Source organism: Rhinatrema bivittatum, chromosome 8, assembly GCF_901001135.1.
Source record: "Rhinatrema bivittatum chromosome 8, aRhiBiv1.1, whole genome shotgun sequence".
Lineage (NCBI taxonomy): Eukaryota > Metazoa > Chordata > Amphibia > Gymnophiona > Rhinatrematidae > Rhinatrema > Rhinatrema bivittatum.
Genome location: NC_042622.1, coordinates 149,127 through 175,671, shown reverse-complemented (window position 1 = coordinate 175,671; position 26,545 = coordinate 149,127). Strand labels below are relative to the sequence as shown.

At 45.4% G+C, this 26,545-nt stretch overlaps 1 protein-coding gene across 4 annotated transcripts in view; it reads right to left on the bottom strand.

The window, feature by feature from the left end:
* The window catches only part of CCM2L (CCM2 like scaffold protein), a 128,732-nt gene that overhangs the window by 67,365 nt on the left and 34,822 nt on the right, over positions 1–26,545 (bottom strand). For all 4 annotated transcript variants that reach the window (XM_029613354.1, XM_029613355.1, XM_029613356.1 and 1 more), the window contains 3 exons: positions 16,442–16,525; positions 15,759–15,942; positions 14,634–15,139 (listed from right to left, as the gene is read on the bottom strand). In XM_029613354.1, coding sequence (XP_029469214.1) covers positions 14,634–15,139; positions 15,759–15,942; positions 16,442–16,525 — 774 coding nt within the window. The remainder of the gene's footprint in view (positions 1–14,633; positions 15,140–15,758; positions 15,943–16,441; positions 16,526–26,545) is intronic.

The window sequence follows — 26,545 nt, the reverse complement described above, 5'->3', positions numbered from 1 at the left end:
CAGCCCCTGACTCCAGTCTGCTTCTGACTCTGCTTCAGCCTGCAGCCAGCCTCCGACTCCGGTTTGCTTCTGACTCCGCTTCAGCCTGCAGCCAGCCTCCGACTCCGGTTTGCTTCTGACCCCGCTTCAGCCTGCAGCCTGCTTCAGACTCCGGTTTGCTTCTGACCCCGCTTCACCCACTGCCTGCCTCTGACTCCGATTGCTACAGACTCCGCAGCCGCCCGCTGCCCTGCCTTCAGCCGGCCCTCGGTCCTGTGCAGCCGGTCCCCTGCCTTCCGGGTACCTTGGACTTCCTATTCATTCTGCTTGCTCTGGTCCCGGCCTACGCCCATCTCAGCCTCTGGACATTCTGTAGACAATTCTCAGTCCCGAGGACCCGGGACCCTACGGGCTCCTCCCGGGGGGTCCCTGGTTCCTGGGTGAACCCTTCCAACTTGTGGCTCCGCCCCCCCGGCCTACCCTATCTCCCTAGGTAGGCCGGCCCAAGGGTCCACTATCTTTTCCAGCAGCATCAAACTGCAACAGTTTGCAAGGCCATGGACTCGGCGGAGGCCTCAAGCCTGCAGGCTATCCCGGGGATGGCACAACGCCTCCAGCAGCAACAGCACTGTATCGACACGCTTGCTGCTACCGTGGAACAGCTGGTCTCCCGCCTGGAAGCCACTCCTCCGGACCCGCCTTCAGCCCCTCCTCCAGCTCCAGTACCCAGTTCGTCATCAGTGACTCAGCTACCCACGCCGACCAGGGGATATCAAGACATGCCGTGGCTTTTTGAATCAATGCTACGTGCGTTTTGCCCTTCTGCCTGCGCAGTTTCCCTCAGACGCAGTTAAAGTGGCATATATATTCTCGCTACTGGATGGTAAGGCACTTGACTGGGCTTCACCCATGTGGGAGCGTCAGAACCCCTTGTTACAGAATCTGCAGGAATTCGTTCTCAACTTTCGCCTCGCTTTTGATGATCCTGCACGCCAGACCACCGCGGCCTCAGAGCTCTTGCACCTCAGGCAAGGGACACGCTCGGTGGCTGATTACACCATAGACTTTCGCACACTGGCCATGGAAGTTGGCTGGCGGGATGATTGCCTTAGGGGAATCTTCTTGGAGGGGCTTGCCAGCCGCATCAAGGATGAGTTAGCAGGCCGAGACCTCCCGGAGGACTTAAATGACTTAATTGACCTCGTCGGCAGGGTGGATCGCCACCTTCAACAGCGGGATAAGGAGACCCGTTCCTACCGTAAAACACCACCACTGTCGTCCGCTGCCACCAGAACCCCGGCACCTAAGGGACTTCCTGCCTCTGCCAACAGTGGAGAACCCATGCAGTTGGGCAGATCTCCACTAACTCCCGAAGAAAGGAGGAGGCGCCGCTTGCAGGGCCTCTGTCTCTACTGCGGAGGCATGGGGCACTTCCTCGCCAATTGCCTGGAACGTCCGGGAAACAACCGTGCCTAGGTTATACCGAGGAGCTACACCTAGGCTCTACAGGATCAGCTCCTCTATGCACTTTGCCAGTGACTCTTAAATACCCCGGTGGGGAACTCCAGATCCGGGCTTTCATTGACTCTGGTGCCGAGGGGAATTTCATTGTGGCCGATCTGGTGAACCAGCTGTCTCTTCCCACGCAACGAAAGGTTCCTCTGCTGCGTATTTCCTCCATCCGGGGCACGCTGCTCCCTGGAACCATCACCTGCTCCACGGTCCCTTTGACTCTCCAGACAGGCTTGTTCCATTCGGAAGAAATCTCCCTGCTAGTCTTGGAACGAGCTGTGCACCCCCTGGTCCTTGGACTACCGTGGTTACGACAGCATTCACCCGTTATTCAATGGGATAACTTTCAACTAACCCAATGGAGTCCCTTTTGTTTTGAGCATTGTTTACACCTCCCACGCCCACTGAAAACCTTGCACCTCTGCTCCTCCCTCCTGCTGCCCAAGCCATATTGGGAGTTCGCCGACGTCTTCTCCAAGGAGATGGCTGAAATTCTTCCACAACACCAGCCTTTTGATTGCCCGATTGACTTGCTACCGGGCACCACGCCTCCCCGTGGCCGGGTGTATCCTTTGTCTTTGCCAGAGACTGCTGCCATGTCTCAGTATGTGACTGAGAACCTTGCCAAAGGCTTCATTCGTCCTTCCTGTTCTCCCGCCGGAGCCGGCTTCTTCTTTGTTGCCAAGAAGGACGGCTCCCTCCGTCCATGTATAGACTATCATGGCTTGAATGCCATCACCAAGCGGGACCGTTATCCGCTTCTCCTGATTCCTGAGCTTCTGGATCGCCTTCAGGGAGCACACGTCTTCACCAAGCTAGACCTCCGAGGGGCCTATAACCTCATCCGTATTCGCCCCGGGGATGAGTGGAAGACGGCCTTTAATACCAGGGATGGGCATTACGAGTACCTAGTAATGCCCTTTGGACTCTGCAATGCCCCGGCCGTCTTCCAGAATCTCATGAAAGAGGTCCTACTCGACATGCTCCACTCTCATGTGATTGTCTATCTTGATGACGTGCTTATCTTCTCCAGAGATCTGGATACTCACCGCCACCACGTCACACAAGTTCTGCAGGCTCTCCGAGACAATCATCTCTATGCCAAGCTTGAAAAATGTGTTTTTGAAGCTGAGGCCCTGCCCTTCCTGGGGTATATCATTTCTTCCACTGGCTTCCGGATGGACCGCGAAAAAGTATCTGCCATAACTAGATGGCCTCAACCCAGGGGTCTCAAGGCCCTCCAGAGATTCTTGGGCTTCGCTAACTTTTATAGACATTTTATTCCACAGTACTCGCATCGGGTCGCTCCCCTTACTGCCCTGACCCGCAAGGGAGCCGACGCCAAGAACTGGCCTGACGCTGCGGTTGCAGCCTTCACCGACTTGAAAGAGGCATTTCTCACGGACACCTGTCTCCGTCATCCCGATCCGGCAAAACCTTTCATCGTTGAGGTCGATGCCTCCAGCATAGCCGTCGGGGCGGTCCTCAGTCAACACTCCGATTCCGGACAACTATTGCCATGCTCCTACTTCTCCAGGAAGTTCTCTCCCGCCGAGACAAATTATTCCATCGGTGACAAAGAGCTCTTGGCAATCAAGCTCGCGTTCGAAGAATGGAGACAATGGCTCGAGGGGGCAAGACACACGACCACCGTATATACGGATCACAAAAACTTAGAGTTTTTGTCCCAGGCCCAACGGTTAAACCCTCGCCAAGCCCACTGGGCCATGTTCTTTAGCCGCTTTGACTTTATCCTACAGTACCGGCTGGTGGCCAAGAATCTCCGAGCTGACGCTCTCTCACGGATCTCCCTATCCGAGGAAGACCAAGAACCTCCACAGTACATTCTAGACCCTAGTATTTATTTATTTATTTATTTAGCATTTTTTTAAGCATTTAGCATTTAGTAAGGTTCGCCTGTCCGCCCTGACGGTCCTCTCCCAAGATAGGACCGCGGTTCCCCGACGAGATCGTCTAAAGACATTACGCTAGGCTCATGACTCCCTCACTGGAGGGCACGCAGGAGGAGAGAGAACATTGGAACTCCTTAATCGTTTTTACTGGTGGCCCAACATGCGACAGGATGTTCGCGTCTATGTAAATTCTTGTCCCACCTGTGCTCATCAAAAGCCCAGTCCCGGACCCCCGTGCGGTCTTCTACAGCCTCTGCCAGTTCCCACAGAGCCCTGGACCCACCTAGCTACAGACTTTATGGTAGACTTGCCTCCATCTCGCGGTCAGACGGTTATCTGGGTCACCGTCGACCGTTTCTCCAAGATGGTGCACCTTGTTCCATTGACTAAGTTACCCTCTGCACCCGAACTAGCTCTCCTCTTCGCCCAGCATATTTTCCGGCTACACGGCCTCCCGCAAGACATAGTTTCCGACCATGGGCCACAGTTTGTCGCACGTTACTGGAGGGCTCTCTGTAAATGCTTCAAAGTGAAGCTCAGCTTTTCTACGGCTTTCCACCCACAGAGTAATGGGCAGTCCGAAAGGATGAATTGGTCTCTGAAAACCTACCTTCGAGCCTTCACCAGTGAGAAGCAAGACAACTGGTCAGAGCTGCTACCCTGGGCCGAGTTTGCCTATAACAATCAAGCTCATGCTGCCACCGGGCTCTCACCTTTCCAGCTAGTATGCGGGAAACAGCTGAGACCTCCACTTCCCATCGCTACTCCCAGTGCCTCTCCAGCCGCCCAGTTAACGGCTCGACAGCTACAGACCTTGTGGCAGAAGACCCACAACAAACTGATCCGATCAGTCTCCTCCGCCAAAACAGATGGCTGATCGCCACCGACGACCGGCTCCCACCTATCAGCCAGGAGACCGGGTTTGGCTCAGCACCAAAAACATTCGTCTCCGCCTCCCCTCACAAAGATTTGCACCCAGGTTCTGTGGGCCATTCCGGATCGCCGAGAGAGTGGGCTCGGTCTCATATCGGCTGAGGTTGCCGTCCTCTCTTCGAGTCCACAATGTTTTCCACGTATCCCTGCTAAAGCCCGTAGTTCTCTCTCGCTACCACCGAAGACCTCCGGATCCGTCGCCTACCACCATCGATGATGATCCTACTTACCAGGTACGCGAGGTCCTGGATGTTCGATTCTACAACCGAAGATGGGAATATCTTCTCGCATGGGAGGGTTGCGGCGACTAGGACAACACCTAGGATCCCAGCCGTAACATCCTGGACAAATCCCTATTGCAACAGTTCCACCGTGACCACCTGGAGAAACCCGGTCCTCTCAAGAGGGACCGTAAAGGGAGGGGTGGGGTGGTACTGTTGCGGTCCCGACCGCTTCCCTTCTGTTAGGGCCCAGGCCCGCCTACCTCCGCTTCAGTGATCACCGCATTCCACCCGCTCCGGACCCCGGGGGCTTCTCTCACTCCATGTGGCGGCCGCCATTATGGGCCTGCTTCCCTTTGGTCTCGCGCGTCCAGCTCCCGGAAGCCCGGTCCCGCCCGCGCTGCTGACGTCATGCCCAAGTCCCGATATAACCGGCGTTCAGACTCTCTCTCAACGCCTTGCAACGAGGTTCACAACTTCTTAGTTGCTCTCAGTTGTGTACCTGTTGATCTCCACGTTGCCTGCTTCTGACTCCAGTTTGCTTCTTACTCCGCTTCAGCCTGCAGCCAGCCTCTGACTCCAGTCTGATTCTCACTCCGCTTCAGCCTGCAGCCAGCCTCCGACTCCGGTTTGCTTCTGACTCCGCTTCAGCCTGCAGCCAGCCTCTGACTCCGGTTTGCTTCTGACTCCGCTTCAGCCTGCAGCCAGCCTCTGACTCCGGTTTGCTTCTGACTCCTCTTCAGCTCGCTGCCTGCCTCCGACTCCGGTTTGCTTCTGACCCCGCTTCAGCCTGCAGCCTGCTTCAGACTCCGGTTTGCTTCTGACCCCGCTTCACCCACTGCCTGCCTCTGACTCCGGTTGCTACAGACTCCGCAGCCGCCCGCTGCCCTGCCTTCAGCCGGCCCTCGGTCCTGTGCAGCCGGTCCCCTGCCTTCCGGGTACCTTGGACTTCCTATTCATTCTGCTTGCTCTGGTCCCGGCCTACTCCCATCTCAGCCTCTGGACATTCTGTAGACAATTCTCAGTCCCGAGGACCCGGGACCCTACGGGCTCCTCCCGGGGGGTCCCTGGTTCCTGGGTGAACCCTTCCAGCTTGTGGCTCCGCCCCCCGGCCTACCCTGTCTCCCTAGGTAGGCCGGCCCAAGGGTCCACTATCTTCTCCAGCAGCATCAAACTGCAACATCAATTTGTTCAGTTCTTTATCCTCCGGCTCACTGGAACAGCCCATTCTTCTATTACCCGATTGATCCCAGTTTAATGTATCCCTTGTTGTGATGTAATGCATTCTTACATGCCAGTTCATGTTTTAATGTAAACCGAAGTGATGTGTAATTGTTTACATGAATATCGGTATATAAAAATGCTAAATACATAAAATGCTAAATAAGTTCAGTTGCGGGTCCTGAACTTGGGCGCTACTATTCCGGCCCCTCAATTGATACTGCCAGTCACCCTGACCTGGGACTCTTGCTCTTGACTCTTGCTCTTGACTCAGGAGCAGGTGGGAATTTTATCATCAAGGACCTGGTGCATCTCCTAGGCATTTCCACTTGCACTATTGAGGGCTGGACCTTGGTGCAAGGCAGCTGTGTCAGGGCAGGAGAAAGACAACGCACTGAGTTCTTGAGGTGAAGTTCTGTCAGCTTCCATTTTTTGTGTGTTGGGGGGGGGGGGGGGGGGGGGCCCTGATGGGAAAAGTCAGACTGCAGCGCTCAGATGCAGTGCTTATGGAGTTTGGCACGCAACTGTGGAGAAAGGTCCATTATCTTTAACCTGCACTTGCACAAGAGAAATCCCAGGTGAGACTTCACGGGCGGCTACCTCAGGAACCAATGCCACCTCTTCCGCAGTGGAGGTCTGGCAGGTTTCAGAGTATATGAGCTTCACTAGCATGTGGGCCTTGGAGGGAACCGTAGAGGCCATGGCCATCATGTTTGCAGTCCCTGTGCATTCTAGCCATTTTGTGTCGTAGTGGACATTTCCTAGTTGAGAAGCACCAAGCTTCCCTGAGCTTGGAACCGAAATGATATAGGAGATGGAACAGCTCCCCTATGAAGAAAAACTAAAGAGGTTAGGACTGTTCAGCATGGAGAAGAGACTGCTGAGGGGGGATATGATAGAGGTGTTTAAAATCATGAGAGGTCTAGAACGGGTAAATGTGAATCGGTTATTTACTCTTTCGGATAATAGAAGGACTAGGAGATACTCCATGAAGTTAGCATGTAGCACATTTAAAACTAATCTGAGAAAATTCTTTTTCACTCAACACACAGTTAAACTCTGGAATTTGTTGCCAGGGGATGTGGTTAGTGCAGTTAGTGTAGCTGGGTTTAAAAAAGGTTTGGATAAGTTCTTGGAGGAGAAGTCCATTACCTGCTTAATCAAGTTGACTTAGAAAATAGCCACTGCTATCAATAGCATCAGTAGCACGGGATATACTTTGTTTTTGGGTACTTGCCCCAGGTACTTGTAGCCTGGATTAGCCGCTGTTGGAAACAGGATGCTGGGGTTGGTGGACCCTTGGTCTGACCCAGTATGGCAATTTCTTATTGCCTCCATTTACGGTGAACCACTACCCGGAAGGATATCTCAAGTGACAGAACCTGTCCGTCACCTCATCGGAGCTCTACACAAAGAGGAGGTTGAGCTTTTCATTCTAGAGAAATCCAGCGCCACTCCCCCCAGTTTGACTTGGAAACCTTACAGCTTGCCAAATGGAGCCCAGCCTGTCATCAGATGTGCCTCAAGAGGGTGGCACCTTCTCCCACGATTGCCCTCACGGTGACTGCTTCTAGTCTTCCTTCTCCATATGCTGACTTTGAGAATGTATTTTCTAAGCAGAAGGCAGATATCCTTCCACCTCTTTGCAAGTTTGATTGTCCCATCGAGTTGCTGCCTGGAACTCTGCCTCCTAGGGGGAACTATGCCCTCTGTCTGTGCCCGAAACCCGAGGAAATTCAGAGTATATCCAAGAGAACCTAGCTAAAGGTTTCATCCGTCCCTCTACTTTGCCGACGGGCTTTTTCTTCGTCACGAAGAAGGATGGGTCTTTAAGGCCATGTATTAAATGCCATTACCCACAAGGCAGGTACCCTTTGCCATTAATCACAGAGCTGTTTGATCGCCTCTAGGATGCCACCATTTTCACCAAGTTGGATCTGCGAGGCACTTATAACTTGGTCCGCATACGTCCTGAAGATGTCTGGAAAACAGCATTTAATACCAGGGATGGACACTATGAATATTTCGTAATGCCATTTTGACTTTGTAATGCCCCTGCGGTATTCCAATGCATGATAAACGAAATCTTCCATGACCTCCTGTACACTAAGGTTGGTGTGTATTTAGATGACATCCTCATCTTTTCGAAGGATCTGACCACTTACCGTGCCAACGTCCGCACAGTGCTCCAGTGTCTTTGGGAGAACCTCTTGTTCGCCAAGCTCGATAAACGCCTTTTTGAAAGATCAAGCTTGCCTTTCCTAGGCTATATCATCTCCCAACGAGGCTTCACGATGGATCCCAGCAAGTTAAAGAGCATCCAAGACTGGCCCCATCCTGTGGGCCTTCGGGAGTTCCAAAGATTCCTAGGATTCACCAACTACTATTGCCACTTCATAGCAAACTACCCTCTATTGGCAGCACCCCTCATGGCCATGACCCGTAAAGGCAGCGACACCAAGAACTGGTCTCCTGAAGCTCTCGCTGCCTTTCAGAGCTTAATGGACACCTTCCTTTCAAGACCTTGCCTGCGCCATCCAGATCCGAACCACCCCTTCATTGTGGAAGTGGACGCCTCTGCTATAGGGACTGGGGCAATTCTAAATCAGCACTTGACCCAAGGAATCCTCCATCCATGCTCATTCTACTCCCACAAGTTCTCCCCTGCTGAACAAAATTACAGCATAGGGGATTGGGAACTGCTCGGTATCAAGCTCGCCCTCGAAGAGTGGTGTCCCTAGTTGGAAGGCACTCAGTTCAAATTCACGATCTTTTCTGATCATAAAATCCTTGAGCACCTCAGACATGCCCAGCATCTCAACGCTCGCCAGGCCCGCTGGGCATTATTTTTCTCCTGATTTAACTTTGAGCTCCGCTATCATCCGGTGGAGAAGAACCTCCGAGCGGACGCCTTATCTCACTCCTTTGAGCCTGAAGACACCCAAGACGAGCCGTGTCACGTCATAGATCCCGCTCAAATCTGTTTGTCTGCCACCATCACGATTCCAGCCAGGAAGACTGTGGTACCTCGCCAGCTCCAAGAGAAGGTCCTGCGCTGAGCACATGACTCCAAATTAGCTGGTCATCTGGGAGGTGCCCAAACTCTGTCACTCATCCAAAGATAACAACAAACCTTTTCCATCGGAAAAAAATCAGCAGAACCAGGGGTCATGATTTAAAACTCCAGGGAGGAAGATTCAGAACCAATATCAGGAAGTATTTCTTCATGGAGAGGGTGGTGGATGCCTGGAATGCCCTTCCGGAGGAAGTGGTGAAGACCAGAACTGTGAAGGACTTCAAAGGGGCGTGGTATAAACACTGTGGATCCATAAAGTCTAGAGGATGTGTATGAAGAGTGGGTGGCTCGCAGGAATGACGGCTACTGCCTGGAGATAATACCCTTATTCAATAAACATACACAGTTAATGCAACTGCAACATTGCTCTTAGCTTCAACGGCAAGAAGTAATTTGGGGAAAAAGAAAGATTTCCATTCACAAAAAAGCAGGGAGTAGCTTGCTTGTTACAGCAGATACTACTCCAAACCAAATAAGCCTGATACTTCACTTTCAATGCATATCTAGCATAGCTCTCTGCTTCAACTTCATGCATATCCAGCACAGCTCTCTGCTTCAACAGCAGGGGAGAAAGTCTGATACTTTACTTTCAATGCATATTACTCTCTGCATCAACGGCAAGGGAGAAAGTCTGATACTTCACTTTCAATGCAATTCCAGCATAGCTCTCTGCTTCAATGGTGGGGGGATGAAGAAAAGTGGATCTATATACAGACAAAAACCAACAAGGACTGAATTACATAGTCGGGGTAAATAAGCATGGGTGTAGCTTGCTTATTGTGGCGGTTACTATCCCTAACTAATTAAGCTAGATATTTCACTTAGATGCAGTTCCAGCACTGCTCTCTGCATTAATGGAGGGGGGAAGGGAAACAGAGCCAAAAGGTTACTAAGGGCCAAGAGTAACAGATAAGTATGAGAAAAATTTAAAAAAAAAAAAGAGTGCGAAAGCTTGCTGGGCAGACTGGATGGGCCGTTGGTCTTCTTCTGCCATCATTTCTATGTTTCTATGTTTCTAAGGTGGCCCACCATGACTTCCAATACCCATGCCTACGTGGACTCTTGTCCAACATGTGCCCAACAGAAACCTGGAGGCTCTTCCAACCACTGCCTGCACCCAAAGAGCCTTGGATCCACTTATCCACAGACTTTGTGGTGGACCTTCCAGCTTCCAAGGGGAATACGGTCATCTGGGTCATCGTGGACCGATTCTCCAAAATTGCTCATTTTGTTCCTTTGCCTGCCTTACCATCAGCCCCGGAGCTAGCATGTCTCTTCTTTTTGCCCGTCTTTTGCCTGCCCGGCCTGCCCAGGGATATCGCCTCTGATAGGGGCCCTCAGTTCGTCGCCCACTATTGGCATTCCCTATGCAAGATGTTTGTGATCACCATCAGCTTGACTACAGTGTACCATCCCCAGGCCAGTGGCCAGGCTGAACGGATGAATCGCTCACTCAAGAGTTTCCTTCGTGCCTTTTCCAATGACCAACAAGACAACTGGGCGGAATTCTCCCATAACTCTCACATTGCAACAGCTACCGGAATCTCTCCGTTCTCTCTTGTATATGGCAGACAACCCCAGCTCCAGTTACTGATTCCTCTCTCAGTACCTTCACCAGTGGCCCAGGCCACGGCAGACGCCCTCTAGGTGCTTTGGACCCAGACTAACCATGGCACGAGCCAAGAAATCCACGGACGCTCATCATCGACTGGCTCCAGAGTTCCAGCTAGGCCAAAATGTTTGGCTAAGTACCCACTACATCCAACTTAAGCTTCCCTCGCAGAGATTTGCGCCTAGATTGATTGGTCCATTTCTGGTTACCCGACGTATTGGGCCAGTCACGTACCAGCCCCATCTGCCACCAACCTTAGGAATACACAATTCATTTCACGTCTCCTTGCTCAAACCATTGGTACTCTCTTGACCCTAAAGCAAGACTCCTGAGCCTTCCCAGGTTGCTTCTGAAACCGATACCACGTATCAAGTTCATGAAGTCCTCGATGTACAAAGAAGACGCTTCCGTTGGGAGCACCTTCTCTCCTGGGAAGGCTACAGTCCTGAGGAGAATTCCTGGGAGCCTGCAAGCAACATCTTGGATAATGGAATCTTCCTCCAATTTCATCGTACCCATCCGGGCAAACCCAGGCCTCCAAGAGGGGGGCATAAAGGAGGGGGTACTGTTGCGTGTCCTGCCCAAGGCAAGCCCACGACTGGACCTACTTACCTCCGGAGCCCGGCTCCTGAACCCGGCCCATCCTCACTGGTGGCAGTAGGCAGCCGTCTGTGCTCCCGCACCCCTGTTGCCTCCTCGGCTGTTCCTGGCTCCTCTGCAGACCTCCCCGGCTCCCGGCAGGTCTCCCCACGTGTGCCGCGGGGAGATGCTGCCATCCAGTATCCTGCCTCTCCTAGGCACGAGCGTGTGCGCCTTGCTGTCATTTAAAGGGGCTGAGGCAGGAAATTAACCTGCAGCCCCAGACGTCATTAACCTGCAGCCCCAGACGTCATCGGGCCTTGCTACTTAAGGCAGGGCCTGCCACTCATTCTTCGCCTTGGCAACAGGTCTCCATGCTTGTCATGTACTCGTTGCTCGTCCTAGTTCCTGACTTCGTCCCTGGTTCCTGTGATTCCGTTCCTGATTACTCCCTAGCCTTGCTCGGACTGACCACTGGCTTTGACCCTTGCTTTGTTGGAACTATGCTCAGGACTGATTACTGGCTTTGACCCTTCTTTCATTGGAACTATGCTCAGGACTGACTATTGGCTTTGACACTTCCTTCGTTGGAACTATGCTCTGGACTGATTACTGGCTTTGACCCTTGCTTTGTTGGAACTATGCTCTGGACTGACTACTGGCTTTGACCCTTGCTTTGTTGGAACTATGCTCTGGACTGACTACTGGCTTTGACCCTTGCTTCATTGGAACTTTGCTGAGGACTGATTACTGGTTTTGACCCTTGCTTTGTTGGAACTACGCTCAGGGCTGATCCCTGTCCTTGGCTCTCGCTCCACTGCATCTTGACTAGCTCTGCCACCTGCCCCGACTCCAGCCTGTTCCCAACTACACCTTCGGTATCTCCCTGGACTTGGCTCTCTCAGGCTCCAGCCTTCTACTACCCGGGTGTCACCTGTTCTTGTTTCTGGCCTGTCCTTGGCGCTCGGTCTCTGGAACCCTGTCTCGTCCAGACCTGCTTTGGTCCCTCCAATACCTCTGCTAGTCCCTGACTACCTGCTACAACATCTACCGGGAATTGTCAGACCGAGGCCCGCCTAAGACCAGCCGGCCCCGGCACCCAAGGGCTCAACCTGTGAGGAACATGGGCTGGTATTGGCAAAGCTCCAGTCGGCTTCCGTCTCCTAATCTGCTCCGCCTCCCAACGGTAGGAACCCGTGGGGTTTGCACTACAGGTAGCATCAACCACACCTCAGGCCAAGGGTCCACCACCCGCGCAACAAGCTGCACATCAAAGGGTCAGGCCCCTCTGACAGTTTTTATCTTTGCTTCTTCTTGGATTTTGTTGGCATTGGAATTCAAATGGGGAAGAACAAGGAAGGAAACTTGAATCTACTCCCATCTGTGTTACTTGTGTCTTCTACTCAGTTGACATTAGAGGTCTTCAATTTTTCAAGCCAAGTTATAGGCCCAGAGGAACTTGGAGCTGAATTCTCCATTCATTAAGAGGCTTCAGTCTCCCTGAGCCCTGAAGGCCCTATACCACCTATGGTTCTAAGTTCTGTTTTACAGAGACTTGGGAATCATTACTATGGATTAATGATAGGCTCGTCTCCTTCTTCCTTATAAGGGAGGTCCCGAGGGGCAGATACCATTTTAACATCTACTCCGAGAGATCCAGTTATGCCTAAACCTACTCCCATCACCTTGGAAGACTTATGGATAGCAATAACTAATTTAGAGTCAGCCTTATCTTCCAGGATAGACTGCTTTGGGATCATTGGGTAATCTAACTGCCCAGGTTAATGAACATTCTCTTCAACTCTCCAAGCATAGTGATTAATTGGGGTCCTTTAGAACACAATGTATTAGTATCTCTAATATTAATGTTGCCTTAATTAAACAGAATGAATTGTTGCCTAGAAAAATTGAAAATTTTGGTAATCAATCATTTTAGAAGATTCAATCTGTGCTTCTTAAATTTTCCTTGTTGTCCATTAATACCTCCCATGGAGATGCTGAGAAGATTCTATTTGGACTTTCTTAGGGTGTCCAAGGAGATGATACCTGATCTCAGTAAGGTATAATATATTTCTGATGTTAAAGATAAATCTGTTCCAGTGGCTACTTTAGATGAGAGAAATGATCAAGATTCTTGATTCTGGTACATCTGTTTATTTATTTATTTATTTATTTATTTATAATTTTTATATACCGACATTCTTGATAAAAATATCAAATCAAATCGGTTTCCATTGAAACAGAACAGTCGCAGCTGTGGCGTTACATTGAAACAAGTCGTCAAATCATTAAATAACAGGTTAATATAGAAAAAAAATAATAATTATGAATAAGCATTTATGAATAAAACCATTAAAGATAACAGTTGAATATAAATAAACAGGTCGTCAAAAAAACGAATGACTAATATAATGGGGCGGCATAAACAGTGGAAAAGCGATAGATAAAGTAAGGCATCTAATAAATAGATATTGCTATGGGTAAGCGGAATAGAAAGGGCGTGGTGAGGCCCAGAGGAATCGGGTGGCCATGAGGAAGGAGAGGGCATATCTGTTCAAGACAGATATGCCCTATTGGTTGTAAATACTCGGGAAAGTGATATTCTGTGGACTCCGCATCTTTTTTTTGTGTAAGAGAATCTTCCTTTTTTTGCCAAAAGATCTCCATCTTCCCTGATGCAGTTAGGGAGACCCAAGTTCAGAAGAAATTTTTTTTGTCTAAAAAATAGAGGGTTTTGAACCTAGGTGCTACCTTTCATCTATTTATTTATTTTATTTATTTTTAATTTTTATATACCGGAATTCCTGTATACAATACAAATCAGTCCGGTTTACATGAAACGAAAAGATTGCCCTGGTCTGGGAGGTCAGACCGGGGTTTTTTTTACAAAGAACATTGAACAATAACAATAAATCCTTAAATATTTTCATATATTAACTTAAAATTAGGCCAATTAGCATGTTGAACTTAAATTAAACGTAAGATTAAATTGAAATTTAATTTTGCATAAAATTGCATATTATTAACTGTAATACAGAGTATTCCCAAGTTCAATCAGGATAAGGCGCTTAGTTACATTCTGGAGATTGGAACGCTTGCCTGAAGAGCCAGGTTTTTAACTTTTTTTTTAACTCTGGTAGACTGGGTTTGAGGCTGGTAGACTGGTTTCCTTGCAAATGTGTTGTTAGATTTCAAGGATCTAACTACATATTTTATGATCCCAACCTACTGGAATGTATTTTTCAAAATAAATCTGCTGATGTTAATTGGAACTCAGTCACATAACTTTTGTCAGGCCCCTGACTAGTATGGTTTCTTGTTACCTTATGTTTTGGAACCTCTCCCCTAATGTGGTTAAAGATGTACAGCATGTTTTGCAAATGTTGCTCATTTTGGAAATGTTTTTTTTCTTTTCCTTTTCTTTTTCTTAGCAAACTCTGTAATGTGTCTTCAAGTTATCTTGAATGTAAATTTTTGAAAATAAAAATAAAGTAGAAAAAAAACCTTATAGCGTGCTCTATATATTATGGAAAAATGTTCCATAGATGCAAATGCATATACAAGATTTGGAATTAGTGTTTACTTACCCTGTTTTCCACAGCTAGGATGATCAGGTTGCAATAGGCCTCTGGGCTTGGTTCTTGAGGATCCAATGGGTTGTTACCTGTGTGCCTTCTTTCCCAGCTTCCATAGGTTTTCCCTCTCTCCCAGCTTCCACTGTAAGTCTGTCTCCTTCCCCAGCTTCCGACAGTTTTCACTGTCTGCCTTCCTTCCCAGCTACCACTAAATGCCTGCCTCTGTTCCCAGCTGCCAAAAGCCCTCCCACCTTGCCTCTTCTCCCAGCTGCCTCCTGCCTGCTTCCTTTCCAGGCTTCCTCCTCCCTTCTGCCTGCTCTCGGATCCAGCCCGAGTCATCTTCCAATCTAAACTGCAGATTGTGTGACGACGCTCCATAGTCACTCCTTGCTGCTTTGGATCCATGTTGCCACCCATCTGCCTCCTCTCAACTACCCCTAGTGGTGACTTTTGCTCTAGATTTCTCCCAGGATTAATGTCTAAACTGCCACCCGCTTGCACTGGGTCTACTCCAAGCCCTGAAATAAAAAATATTAATCATCAGGACACTACATGGAGAGACAGAGCAAGAAGGAAAGGCAAAAGGAAAGAGAACAACATTGACATTCAGAAGAAAAACAATTTATTGTTACTTTGTGAGAAGAGGATTTTCACCTCTACAATTAATATTCTGTGTTTCTTTTAGATTTATATTTTGTTTTTGTTATTGTATTATGGTTTGTACATTGCCTTATGTTCCTTGGAAAGGTGATACAGAATCTAAATAAATAAGAAGAGACAGAGGAAGGAATAAAGCAGGCAAACGAGGAATAAAGAGAGAAAAGAAGAGCAAGTTTTCTCACTGTAAACGGTGTTTTCCATAGATAGCAGATGAATTAGCCATGCTGACCCTCCCGCCTCCCCAGACAGTTTTGTTACCTTTGCATCTTGCTTGCTTTGATACAGACTGAGAAGTCTTGAGGCAGCGCAGCATCAGGCAAGCAGGCGCTCCTTACTATCAAAGACAAGATTTTCAACTTTGAGAGCTCCAACCTCCCAGACAGCATGGCCAATTCAGCTGCTTATCTACGAGAAAAAGATACAAAGACCAAAGAGAAGTAGATAGGGAATTAGTATGTGTTTACAACTGGCATGTACCTGTTTTTAGGACAAGGAGGTGGAGAGCATCATCTCGTAGGTAGGAAGCAGCAGCAATTTCATGAGTAGGAATCCGTAGAATAAGCTCCTCATTGTCTCTCCAAGTAAGGAGGAGGCATCGGGCCGACAAGCTCAGAATACTATCCTGCTCTAGTGTAGTCTTCAAGGGCAGTGCTTTCAGCTGCTGTAGTAAAACAATAAAAGGAAGCGACAGCTGGACAACATGTGGACAACTACAGGAGTCGAGCCTGTGGAACAATCTGCCAGAGTCTGTTTGCACGGTGTCGCACAAAAATTGTTTAAGAAAGCACTAAAAATGTACCTTTTTCAATCGGCTTTCTTAAGCTAAATGGGTCGTTTCTCCTCTTCAATGCTTTAACTTTGTACATTTGTATGACTTCTGTTTTATTATTATGCATGTGAATAATCTAAGCTGCTGTAAACTTCTGAACAGAACATGCGGGTTAGAAGAATCTTTATAAATAAGCTGGTTTCCATCATACTTTAGAGATACCTCCACCCTTTACTGCATCCTTCTTCACATTATATTTGGAGCTGATGACTATTACAATGATCTGTACAGCTATTGGTGCTGAATGGCCTGAGGTAGTGTAATTCAGATATTGAGATAATGGTAGCCAGTCTCCTTATGTTTGTCAGGGTAGATAAAAATTCATCCTTACCCTAGCTGTGTCCAGTAGTTGTAACATCTCATCCCGACTGGAGGGGTTCAGCGAAGATATCACCCAAGTCAAGTGACCAAGAAACTAAACAGAAAAGAATGTTTTCAATACCTTTTGATAAGCTGGACCCACTGTCCTGCAGACAGACAGCTCAAGTTTGCATTTGTGAGTTCAGAGAGATATTGGGTGGAAGAGGGCAGTGGATAAGCCAAAATTATAAGCTTATAAAATTATTCTTCTTCCTCTTGAAAAATCTAATGCAAATAGCAGTAAATTTTTATGCTAACAAGAATAGGGTACTGACACTTGTTAATTATAAAATACACATTTAAATGTGTATTTTATGAATGAATGAAAGCTTAGCATGCACACCAAGGCCTAAATTTTAACATTAACCTCAGAGTGGGTGTTAAATGTTAGTGGGTGTTAAATGTTAGTGTGCCTGCAAAGGCTGCTATATTAACAATTAACACTAGGGAGAAGCTCTGCTCTTGAGACCATCCTCGAATCATCCATGACACTATGATCAAGGGGCCTCTGTGCCCTGAATCAACCCCACTCTCCTGACATAAGTAATTTTCAAAGTAAAATTGTGTGCATACTTTCACTTTGAAAATTACCTTAAACTACCTACATAAGAACATAAGAAATTGCTATGTTGGGTGAGACTGGAAAATTGGGCATCCAAATGGCAGATGAAATTTAATGTGGATAAGTGCAAGGTGATGCATATAGGGAAAAATAACCCATGCTATAATTACACAATGTTGGGTTCCATATTAGGTGCTACAACCCAAGAAAGAGATCTAGGTGTCATAGTGGATAACACATTGAAATCGTCGGCTCAGTGTGCTGCGGCAGTCAAAAAAGCAAACAGAATGTTGGGAATTATTAGAAAGGGAATTGTGAATAAAACGGAAAATGTCATAATGCCTCTGTATCGCTCCATGGTGAGACCGCACCTTGAATACTGTGTACAATTCTGGTCGCCGCATCTCAAAAAAGATATAATTGCGATGGAGAAGGTACAGAGAAGGGCTACCAAAATGATAAGGGGAATGGAACAACTCCCCTATGAGGAAAGACTAAAGAGGTTAGGACTTTTCAGCTTGGAGAAGAGACGACTGAGGGGGGGATATGATAGAGGTGTTTAAAATCATGAGAGGTCTAGAACGGGTAGATGTGAATCGGTTATTTACTCTTTCGGATAGTAGAAAGACTAGGGGACACTCCATGAAGTTAGCATGGGGCACATTTAAAACTAATCAGAGAAAGTTCTTTTTTACTCAACGCACAATTAAACTCTGGAATTTGTTGCCAGAGAATGTGGTTAGTGCAGTTAGTATAGCTGTGTTTAAAAAAGGATTGGATAAGTTCTTGGAGGAGAAGTCCATTACCTGCTATTAAGTTCACTTAGAGAATAGCCACTGCCATTAGCAATGGTAACATGGAATAGACTTAGTTTTTGGGTACTTGCCAGGTTCTTATGGCCTGGATTGGCCACTGTTGGAAACAGGATGCTGGGCTTGATGGACCCTTGGTCTGACCCAGTATGGCATTTTCTTATGTTCTTATGACCAAGGGTCCATCAAGCCCAGCATCCTGTTTTCCCAAGAAAAGTTGTGCACAAGGTTTTGAAAATTGTAAAGTATGCACTGAGTGCAAACCCCTGCCTTCTCCTACCCTCAAAGATGCCTCCAACTACAGTGAATAAAATTCCACCCGTAGTGTGACTTTGTATGTAAATTTACCTACCCCTGGAATACCTCTCCCTATTGTGTGTTAATTTCCACCTGTAGTGTTACTTTGTATGTAAGTTTACCTACCCCCGGAATACCTCTCCCTATTGTGTGTTAATTTCCACCTGTAGTGTGACTTTGTATGTAAGTTTACCTACCCCCGGAATACCTCTCCCTATTGTGTGTTAATGTCCACCCATAGTGTGACTTTGTATGTAAGTTTACCTACCCCCGGAATACCTCTCCCTATTGTGTGTTAATTTCCACCTGTAGTGTGACTTTGTATGTAAGTTTACCTACCCCCGGAATACCTCTCCCTATTGTGTGTTAATTTCCACCTGTAGTGTGACTTTGTATGTAAGTTTACCTACCCCCGGAATACCTCTCCCTATTGTGTGTTAATTTCCACCCGAACTGTGACTTTGTATGTAAGTTTACCTACCCCCGGAATACCTCTCCCTATTGTGTGTTAATGTCCACCCGTAGTGTGACTTTGTATGTAAGTTTACCTACCCCCGGAATACCTCTCCCTATTGTGTGTTAATGTCCACCTGTAGTGTGACTTTGTATGTAAGTTTACCTACCCCCGGAATACCTCTCCCTATTGTGTGTTAATGTCCACCCATAGTGTGACTTTGTATGTAAGTTTACCTACCCCCGGAATACCTCTCCCTATTGTGTGTTAATTTCCACCCGTAGTGTGAATTTGAATGTAGGTTTACCTACCCCCGGAATACCTCTCCCTATTGTGTGTTAATGTCCACCCGTAGTGTGACTTTGTATGTAAGTTTACCTACCCCCGGAATACCTCTCCTTATTGTGTGTTAATTTCCACCCGAACTGTGACTTTGTATGTAAGTTTACCTACCCCCGGAATAACTCTCCCTATTGTATGTTAATTTCCACCCGTAGTGTGAATTTGAATGTAAGTTTACCTACCCCCGGAATACCTCTCCCTATTGTGTGTTAATTTCCACCTGTAGTGTGACTTTGTATGTAAGTTTACCTACCCCCAAAGTCTGCATGTACCCCCGGAATACCTCTCCCTATTGTGTGTTAATGTCCACCCGTAGTGTGACTTTGTATGTAAGTTTACCTACCCCCGGAATACCTCTCCTTATTGTGTGTTAATTTCCACCCGAACTGTGACTTTGTATGTAAGTTTACCTACCCCCGGAATAACTCTCCCTATTGTATGTTAATTTCCACCCGTAGTGTGAATTTGAATGTAACTTTACCTGCCCCCGGAATACCTCTCCCTATTGTGTGTTAATTTCCACCCGTAGTGTGACTTTGTATGTAAGTTTACCTACCCCCAAAGTCTGCATGTACCCCCGGAATACCTCTCCCTATTGTGTGTTAATGTCCACCCGTAGTGGACATTAACACACAATAGGGAGAGGTGTTCCGGGGGTAGGTAAACTGAATTTATGATGAACTGTTTGAATTTAGATGAACTGTTTGAATTTATACAGTACCACTTATCTTGTTGCAGTTAGATTAGGTGTAGCCAATTCTGTGAAGCCGATATCTCGATGTTTCGGAGCGAAAGGGTTCCTTCTTCAAGATCTTAACATTGGCGGTGGTGGACTGCAAAACACTCTTTCAATTTGTGAGTTGTCAAGTCAGAACGCTGATCCAATGACAATGAATATCGGCGCGGCTGTGGTTGGTGGACTGTAACTGCTACACCTAATCTAACTGCAACAAGATAAGTGGTACTGTATACATTCAAACAGTTCATCATAAATTCAGTTTGGAAAGGGGACTTCTATATAAAACACTTGGACAAGTGCAGTCAGACACATCAAGATACCCAATGATTATTGAAGCCTTATAATTTTTTGGCTCACAGACACGATAGCTGTTTTATTAATAGCATCGTATGAAGGTATACTTGACTGCTCCAAGAATTTCCATATATAGCAGGTTTTGTATTTATAGTTATAAAATAGTTGCATCCCTGGTGCAGGCTGATGCACCCACACGCTGGTTTGAAGGTTACTGTCCCTGAGTATAAGTTTACTCACCCCTGAGAACACCTCTCACTACTGCAGGTAAAGTTCCGCCTGTATTGTGACTATGGGCCTCATTTTAAAAATCATTTACTTGCTTAAAATTGGGTTTATACATGTGCAAATATATTTTACCCTTATAAGTGGGATTTTGAAAATAGCTTCAGTATAAGCCATTGAATTGTCCATAGGATATTCAAGTGTAAGGGCATTTTACGCACGTAAATGGGTTTTTTAAATTGCTACAATAGTATGTTCCAGTTACATATGTAGATCCTTTTAAAATTACCTCCAAAGAGCATACGTTAACTTGCGTCCCCAGTAACACCTCCCCTTACCGTGGGTAAAGTTCCACCTGTAATGTGACTACTGTCATATGTTTACCTCCACACAGAGCTGGAAATTTTCTGAACGCCCAATTCTGCAGGTAAAGCACTGTTTTTTCCCTCAGAAATGGCTGTTGAAATTACCATCCCAGAGGATAATTTTCAAAAGCCATTTGCCTATGTAAATGAATATTAGCCCGGTAAAAGGGCTTTTTGAAGACCCTGTATGCATGTCTACTTTTCCCCACATTGTAGTGGAAGTGTTCCTGGATTGAGATTAGGTCAGAGGAGAAAACAATGCACATAATTTTGGATGGAAAACATATCTACAGTTAAAGGAAAGGCAAATGTCTGTGGGTAATTTTTCCTTGGGCAATTTTTACAGCACATGCATTCTTTCTCTTTGAAAACTGGTGTGAAATCCATGGGTAAATATACCCCAAGACTCTTTACTTGCCCATATAGTTTCAAAAATTGTGCCATCTGAGCCGATTTTCAAAAGCATTTCCATGCATAAATCACTGTTTTCTATGCAAAATTGGCTTTCAGAAAATTGCCCCAGAGGTTGTACATTTAAAAGTCCTGCAAATGTGATTCTGTACATACTTTTATGTACAATGGAAAGAGGTATTCCGGGGAACAGAGTTGGAGCAGGAAAAGCATTTACATGCATACTTATGTTTCTATTTGTATATGCTATATTTTTATTGCTGCTATAATTATGTTATTTTATTTATTTATTTTGTATTTTTCTATACCGGCATTCACGGAGTTCGTATCATGTCGGTTTACATAAAACAAGGGGTGAGAAATACATTATAACGTAAATAACTAATAACATAAGAGTATACATTAAAAAGTAAAACAAGTGCATGGAAGAAAAAGTTACAATAAAACAGGGGTCATTCTAACTGGGATTAGAGTTAGAGGAAAGATAAAAAGTTTAACCAGAAGTAAAACATTGTAATGATTGGTAGATAGTGACTGTTTCAGTTTAATAGGAAATGTTCAGTAATGCTGCATTTGATGGTAGTGAATCTTTAAGGGTCCGGAAATGCTTTCATGAACAGCTGTTATTTTATTGTGTTTGTTATCCAGCATGAACAGAAACGGGTAATATGGCGGGCTATACATTTTTGAAAATAAATAAACAAATAAACTTTAAATTTTCAAAAGTATGTGCATAAATCTACGTTCACTCATTTCCACCTGCTAGCAAGCAGGTGGAAATGAGTGCATATATGCTGCATTGTGTTCCGCACATACACACTGATTTCCAAGGCACTTTGAAAGTTTGGGTTAAAGTCTGCATGCACTTTGTACATGCAGACTTTGGGCCTAAGTACACTGTTATAAAATTACCTGGGTAAATTGTCTGTTTGAAAATTGCCCAGTCTTTCCCTAGGCAAAAGAGTGTATGAAGATCAACAATGCATGTATTTATACAAGTGTAAACTACAGGCAGGCTCGGAGGTGAGTTCAGGTTGGGATGAAGCACAAAAAAGAGATGCAAATCTCTGGGTATTTTTCCCGGGGCTCGTACTTTGAGAATAGGTGCAACTATGTGGGATATTTTGAAAATTGTCCCTTATAGTTTTTTCTGTCTCACCTCTGCTTTCGTCTTTCATCTGTCTTGTCCAGATTCCTTTTTCTTTTTATCATTTCTTGTGACATTTCCTTCTACATGACTCCCTTTCTTTCTCTCTTCCATCCAATTTTCTCTCGTCTCTCCATTTCTATTTTCTGTCCATCACCATCTCTTTAGTTTTCTTCCTCGCTGCTATTCATTGGTCCTCTTCTTTTTCCCTCCCCTTCTTCTGAAACTCCTTTTCCCTGCCACTCTTTCTCCACTCAATTGATTCCCTTCCTACTCTGTTGCTTTCCCTACCCTGTCCACCTCTGGCCCCTGTACCTCTCTCATGGAAACATACAATATGGTGGCAGGTAAGGACCATAAGGCTCATCTAGTCTGCCAAAATTATTTCCTGGTGCATATCATAGACCCTAGATAGCCAGCTGCCTTGACAGCCAACCGAGGCTCACTAACTTCTCTCTGTTCAACTATTTTTTCCGATGTTGCCGAAACACCTCTGCCTCCGAGGACACCCGGAAGAGCGAGCTGCACTCCTCCCCCTCGGCTGACGCTACTGATGCCCCTGACGTCAGAAAAGCACGCCAAAAGGGGATTTAAACGAGGCACCTAGGCCAGAGGCGCCGCGCGCCGGCATCGCACACCAAAGAAGCGTAACAAAGGGGCATACCCCTTTGTATGCCCCTTCGTACACCCTGAGCAGGAAAATGAACAGACTGCACAAACAATTCAGGAAAAACGAACATGGAAGAAAAAGGGCAAGAAACACACACAATTCAAGTTTGCCTAAAAAAAGGTAAGTACGGGGATAACTCTATAAGGAAACTCAGAGACTGCTACATTAAAAAAAACCCAAAGAATATGAATTTAAATAACCTTATACAAATAAAAAGGACTAATAGTACAAATGTGAAAAAAACTGTTGATGATAACATTTTTACTAGTTAATGCACAATCAGTAACGAAGAAATTTCCGATAATTATGGATCTACTATATGACACTACACCTAGTTTCATTGCAATCATAGAATCATGGTTAAAAAAATCAGATATAGTTTTAAAAAACCAGATGGCAAATAAAAATTATGATGTTTTTTCAATCCCTAGAACAAATAGACAAGGGGGTGGCTTACTACTAATCATTGAAAGGAAATTTAAATGCAAACTGCTACCAACAACACCTCCAAGAAATCATGAAATCGCAATCTTTGGAAGCTTGTCCTGGGGAGTTTCCAAGATGGCGGCTTGAACGGCAGTGCTACTCCTGCTCTCTTCTGATTTCTTCTTAAAATTCCTGGTTTTGGTAAATCGGGAGGCTTTCTACCTTTTCAATATGCCGCATAAACGTAAGGGGAAGGTTCGGATGTACCCAGCAGAGCCCGTTACCACCCCTGAGCAGAGACTGATATCGCAGTATGCTGTCCCATTACAGATGATGCCGAGGTTAAGCCCCATTGACGGGGTAAGGAGAGGAGACTTACTTTCGTCCGGGGATGTTACTCTGTCCCCGCCGGATCCTAGACCCCTTCCATCGGCTTCTTCACCGGGGGCATCGGTGGATGCGGAGGCAGTGGACGGTGTATCCGTTGGAGGCCTTGAGCCGGCTGGGATCCCGATGTTGAACCGGAAGTAAAACCTGCCTTGGGAGAGCCAGCGCTTCAAGACCCCGAGAGTGGAGGGGCAGTTGGAGGCCCTGAATCCGCCATAAGGGAAAGAGAAGTGCAAGGAGTCTCCCGTGGAATATCAAGTCAGAGGTTTGAGGATTTAAAAAAACCGGAGGTGGTGACAATGGACTCCCTGTGGGAGTTCATGGCAAGTAAGTCAAAACAGTTACAGGAACAGTCACTTCGGGTGGGGAATGTGGAAGGAAAATTGGACTTAATAATAAGAGAAGATGGCTTAGCTGTACAGCAGCAGTCTCAGATTGTGGAAGCTATTAAACAAGATGTGAAAGACATACAAGTAATGACTGGGGGTCTTGTACGCAAAAACTCCATCTTATCGCGGAGACTGGAATCGGTCGAAAATTACTTAAGACATTTAAACGTTAGATGTCTGAATTTTCCTAAGATAATGGGAGAATTGCCTTTACTTACGTTGAAACGATACTTCAAAGAGGTTTTAAAAATCCAAGATGATAGGATTCCACCATTTAAGAAGATCAGCTTTCTGAGTCAGAAAACTGTTATTACTCAGGAAAAAAGGGAGATAAAACCAGAGTTTCTAAATTTGACTCAATATCTAGAAAATTCGGACTTTGAAGTAGTGGATAGAGCGACATTGTTTGTGTCATGTTATTCAGAACAAGATTTTGCTCTCATTATGAAAGCTTATTTCAAGAATTTAAATGCTCTATTCCACGGACAGAAAGTTCGACTGTTCCCGGATTTGGCCAGACCCACTCAAACAAGGCGAAAAGAGTTCTTGCTACTAAAGCCTGAAGTAACAGCGATTGGGGCGACGTTTTTATTGCGCTACCCATGTTGCTGTATTGTAAAAAAGTCCAATAATACTTTTGTTTTCTTTATGCCTGAACATCTGAAGCAGTTTCTTATAACTAGACGACAGGACAGTGCCATTGAATAGATCTAGGACATGAAGGAATGTAATTGGACCGCCTATCTGTGAAGTTTATCTTTAAATATTATTGTTGCAATGTGTATTCCTCTTAACAATAGAAAATACTCTCCCAAATTTTCTTTTTCTTTGGGTTTAATAGTAATGTAGAGATTTTGTATCTCTTATAAAGTGGTGTAGTGTATAACTTTAAAATATTTCTTATTACTACTGTAACCATAATTTGATGCAAAGTGTATTCTTTGTTTAATTGTATAATTTTCAGAAAAATAAAATAAAATCGCAATCTTTGAAACCAACCACATACAAATCTACCATATCTACTGCCCACCCAGCCTCCTGGAATTAAACATTTCTCCACTAATGGAATTCCTCACAATCCACCTAAATACATCAAAACCTACCATCGTACTAGGAGATTTTAACCTTCACATGTACGTATACCCATTATCAAATGCCTGCCAGACACTAACTGATATAATGAATGCACTAGGATTCAAACTAATTACAGACAAACCCACTCATAAAGCAGGGCACTCCCCGACCTGACATTTATCAACAACAGTTACCTAGAACATATAAACACAAATTATACACAAATTCCATGGTCAGATCATTTCCTCATTCAATCTACCATTAAATATCTAGGACCATTAGAGATACAAAAAAAGGAACCAATAGAATTTTTTTTTTTTTTTTTATTATCTATTTATTGAATTTTCACACATTTTTACAGATAGATATCAGCATTTCACAATAGTAAGGGAAAAGCAATTATTATTTAGGAAAAAAATATATTGTAAACAATAAACATCCCTTCTAATTAGCCCAAAAATTATAAGAAATAGAGGGGAGACAATTGAAATAAAAAGCAGTAAATTAAAGGAAATCTTAAACATTTTACATAAACTTCTGAGTTAACCTGTGCACATTTTCTATATGCCTAATTTCCCTCAGGTTGACAGGAATGAGAATCGAGGTATATACGTAATTGTTCCGGCTCTTTGAACTTGTATCTGGAATCTTTATATATGATTAAACATTGACATGGAAATTGCAAAAGAAATTTCCCCCCTCTGGACACAACCTCTCCCCGCATTTCCAGGAATCGTCTTCTTCTTAACTGAGTTATTTTAGTGAGGTCAGGGAAAATTTTCACGGTAAAACCGTAAAATTTTTGATTTTGATTTCTAAAGAACAACTTCAGAATCAAGTCTCTTTCAACAGATGAGTCTAGTTGGACAAAAAGAGTGGCTCTCTCCTTCACTTCCAATTCAAAGGATTTTTCCAAGATGTTAGTTAGATCATAGGAATCTTCCATATTCTCCCCTTGATCTAATCGAGATTTTCTTTCATTTGGCTGGGGTATATAGTATATTCTTTTTATTTTAGGAATATCCTGCTCAGCGAATTTTAAAACATTTATGAAATAGCATCTAAGCAATTCACGATGTGACAATAATCTCATCTTGGGAAAATTTAAAATTCTTATGTTATTCTGTTTAACAAGATTTTCCAGATTTTCCATTTTTGTCATTTGTATAGACTCTGATTTAATCAGATTCGTCTGGATCTTTTCCATTTCTGTTGTTTTATTTTCCAATACAGATGTAGTGGATTCAATTTTCTCCAGCCTTTTTTCTAATCCATTACTCAGGTCAATACTTTCCCTAACTGTTACTGTTAGGGAAGCAATAGATTTTTCCATGGTAGAAATAGCATTTAGTATATGTTCCAAAGTCACATTAGGGGTTATGGAATGTAAAGAGTCACAAACAACCCGCATTTCTGTCTCTTTCCTCATTTCAGGCTTCAAGAAAAAAGAGTTACCTTCGCTGGTTTCCTGGGGTTTTCCA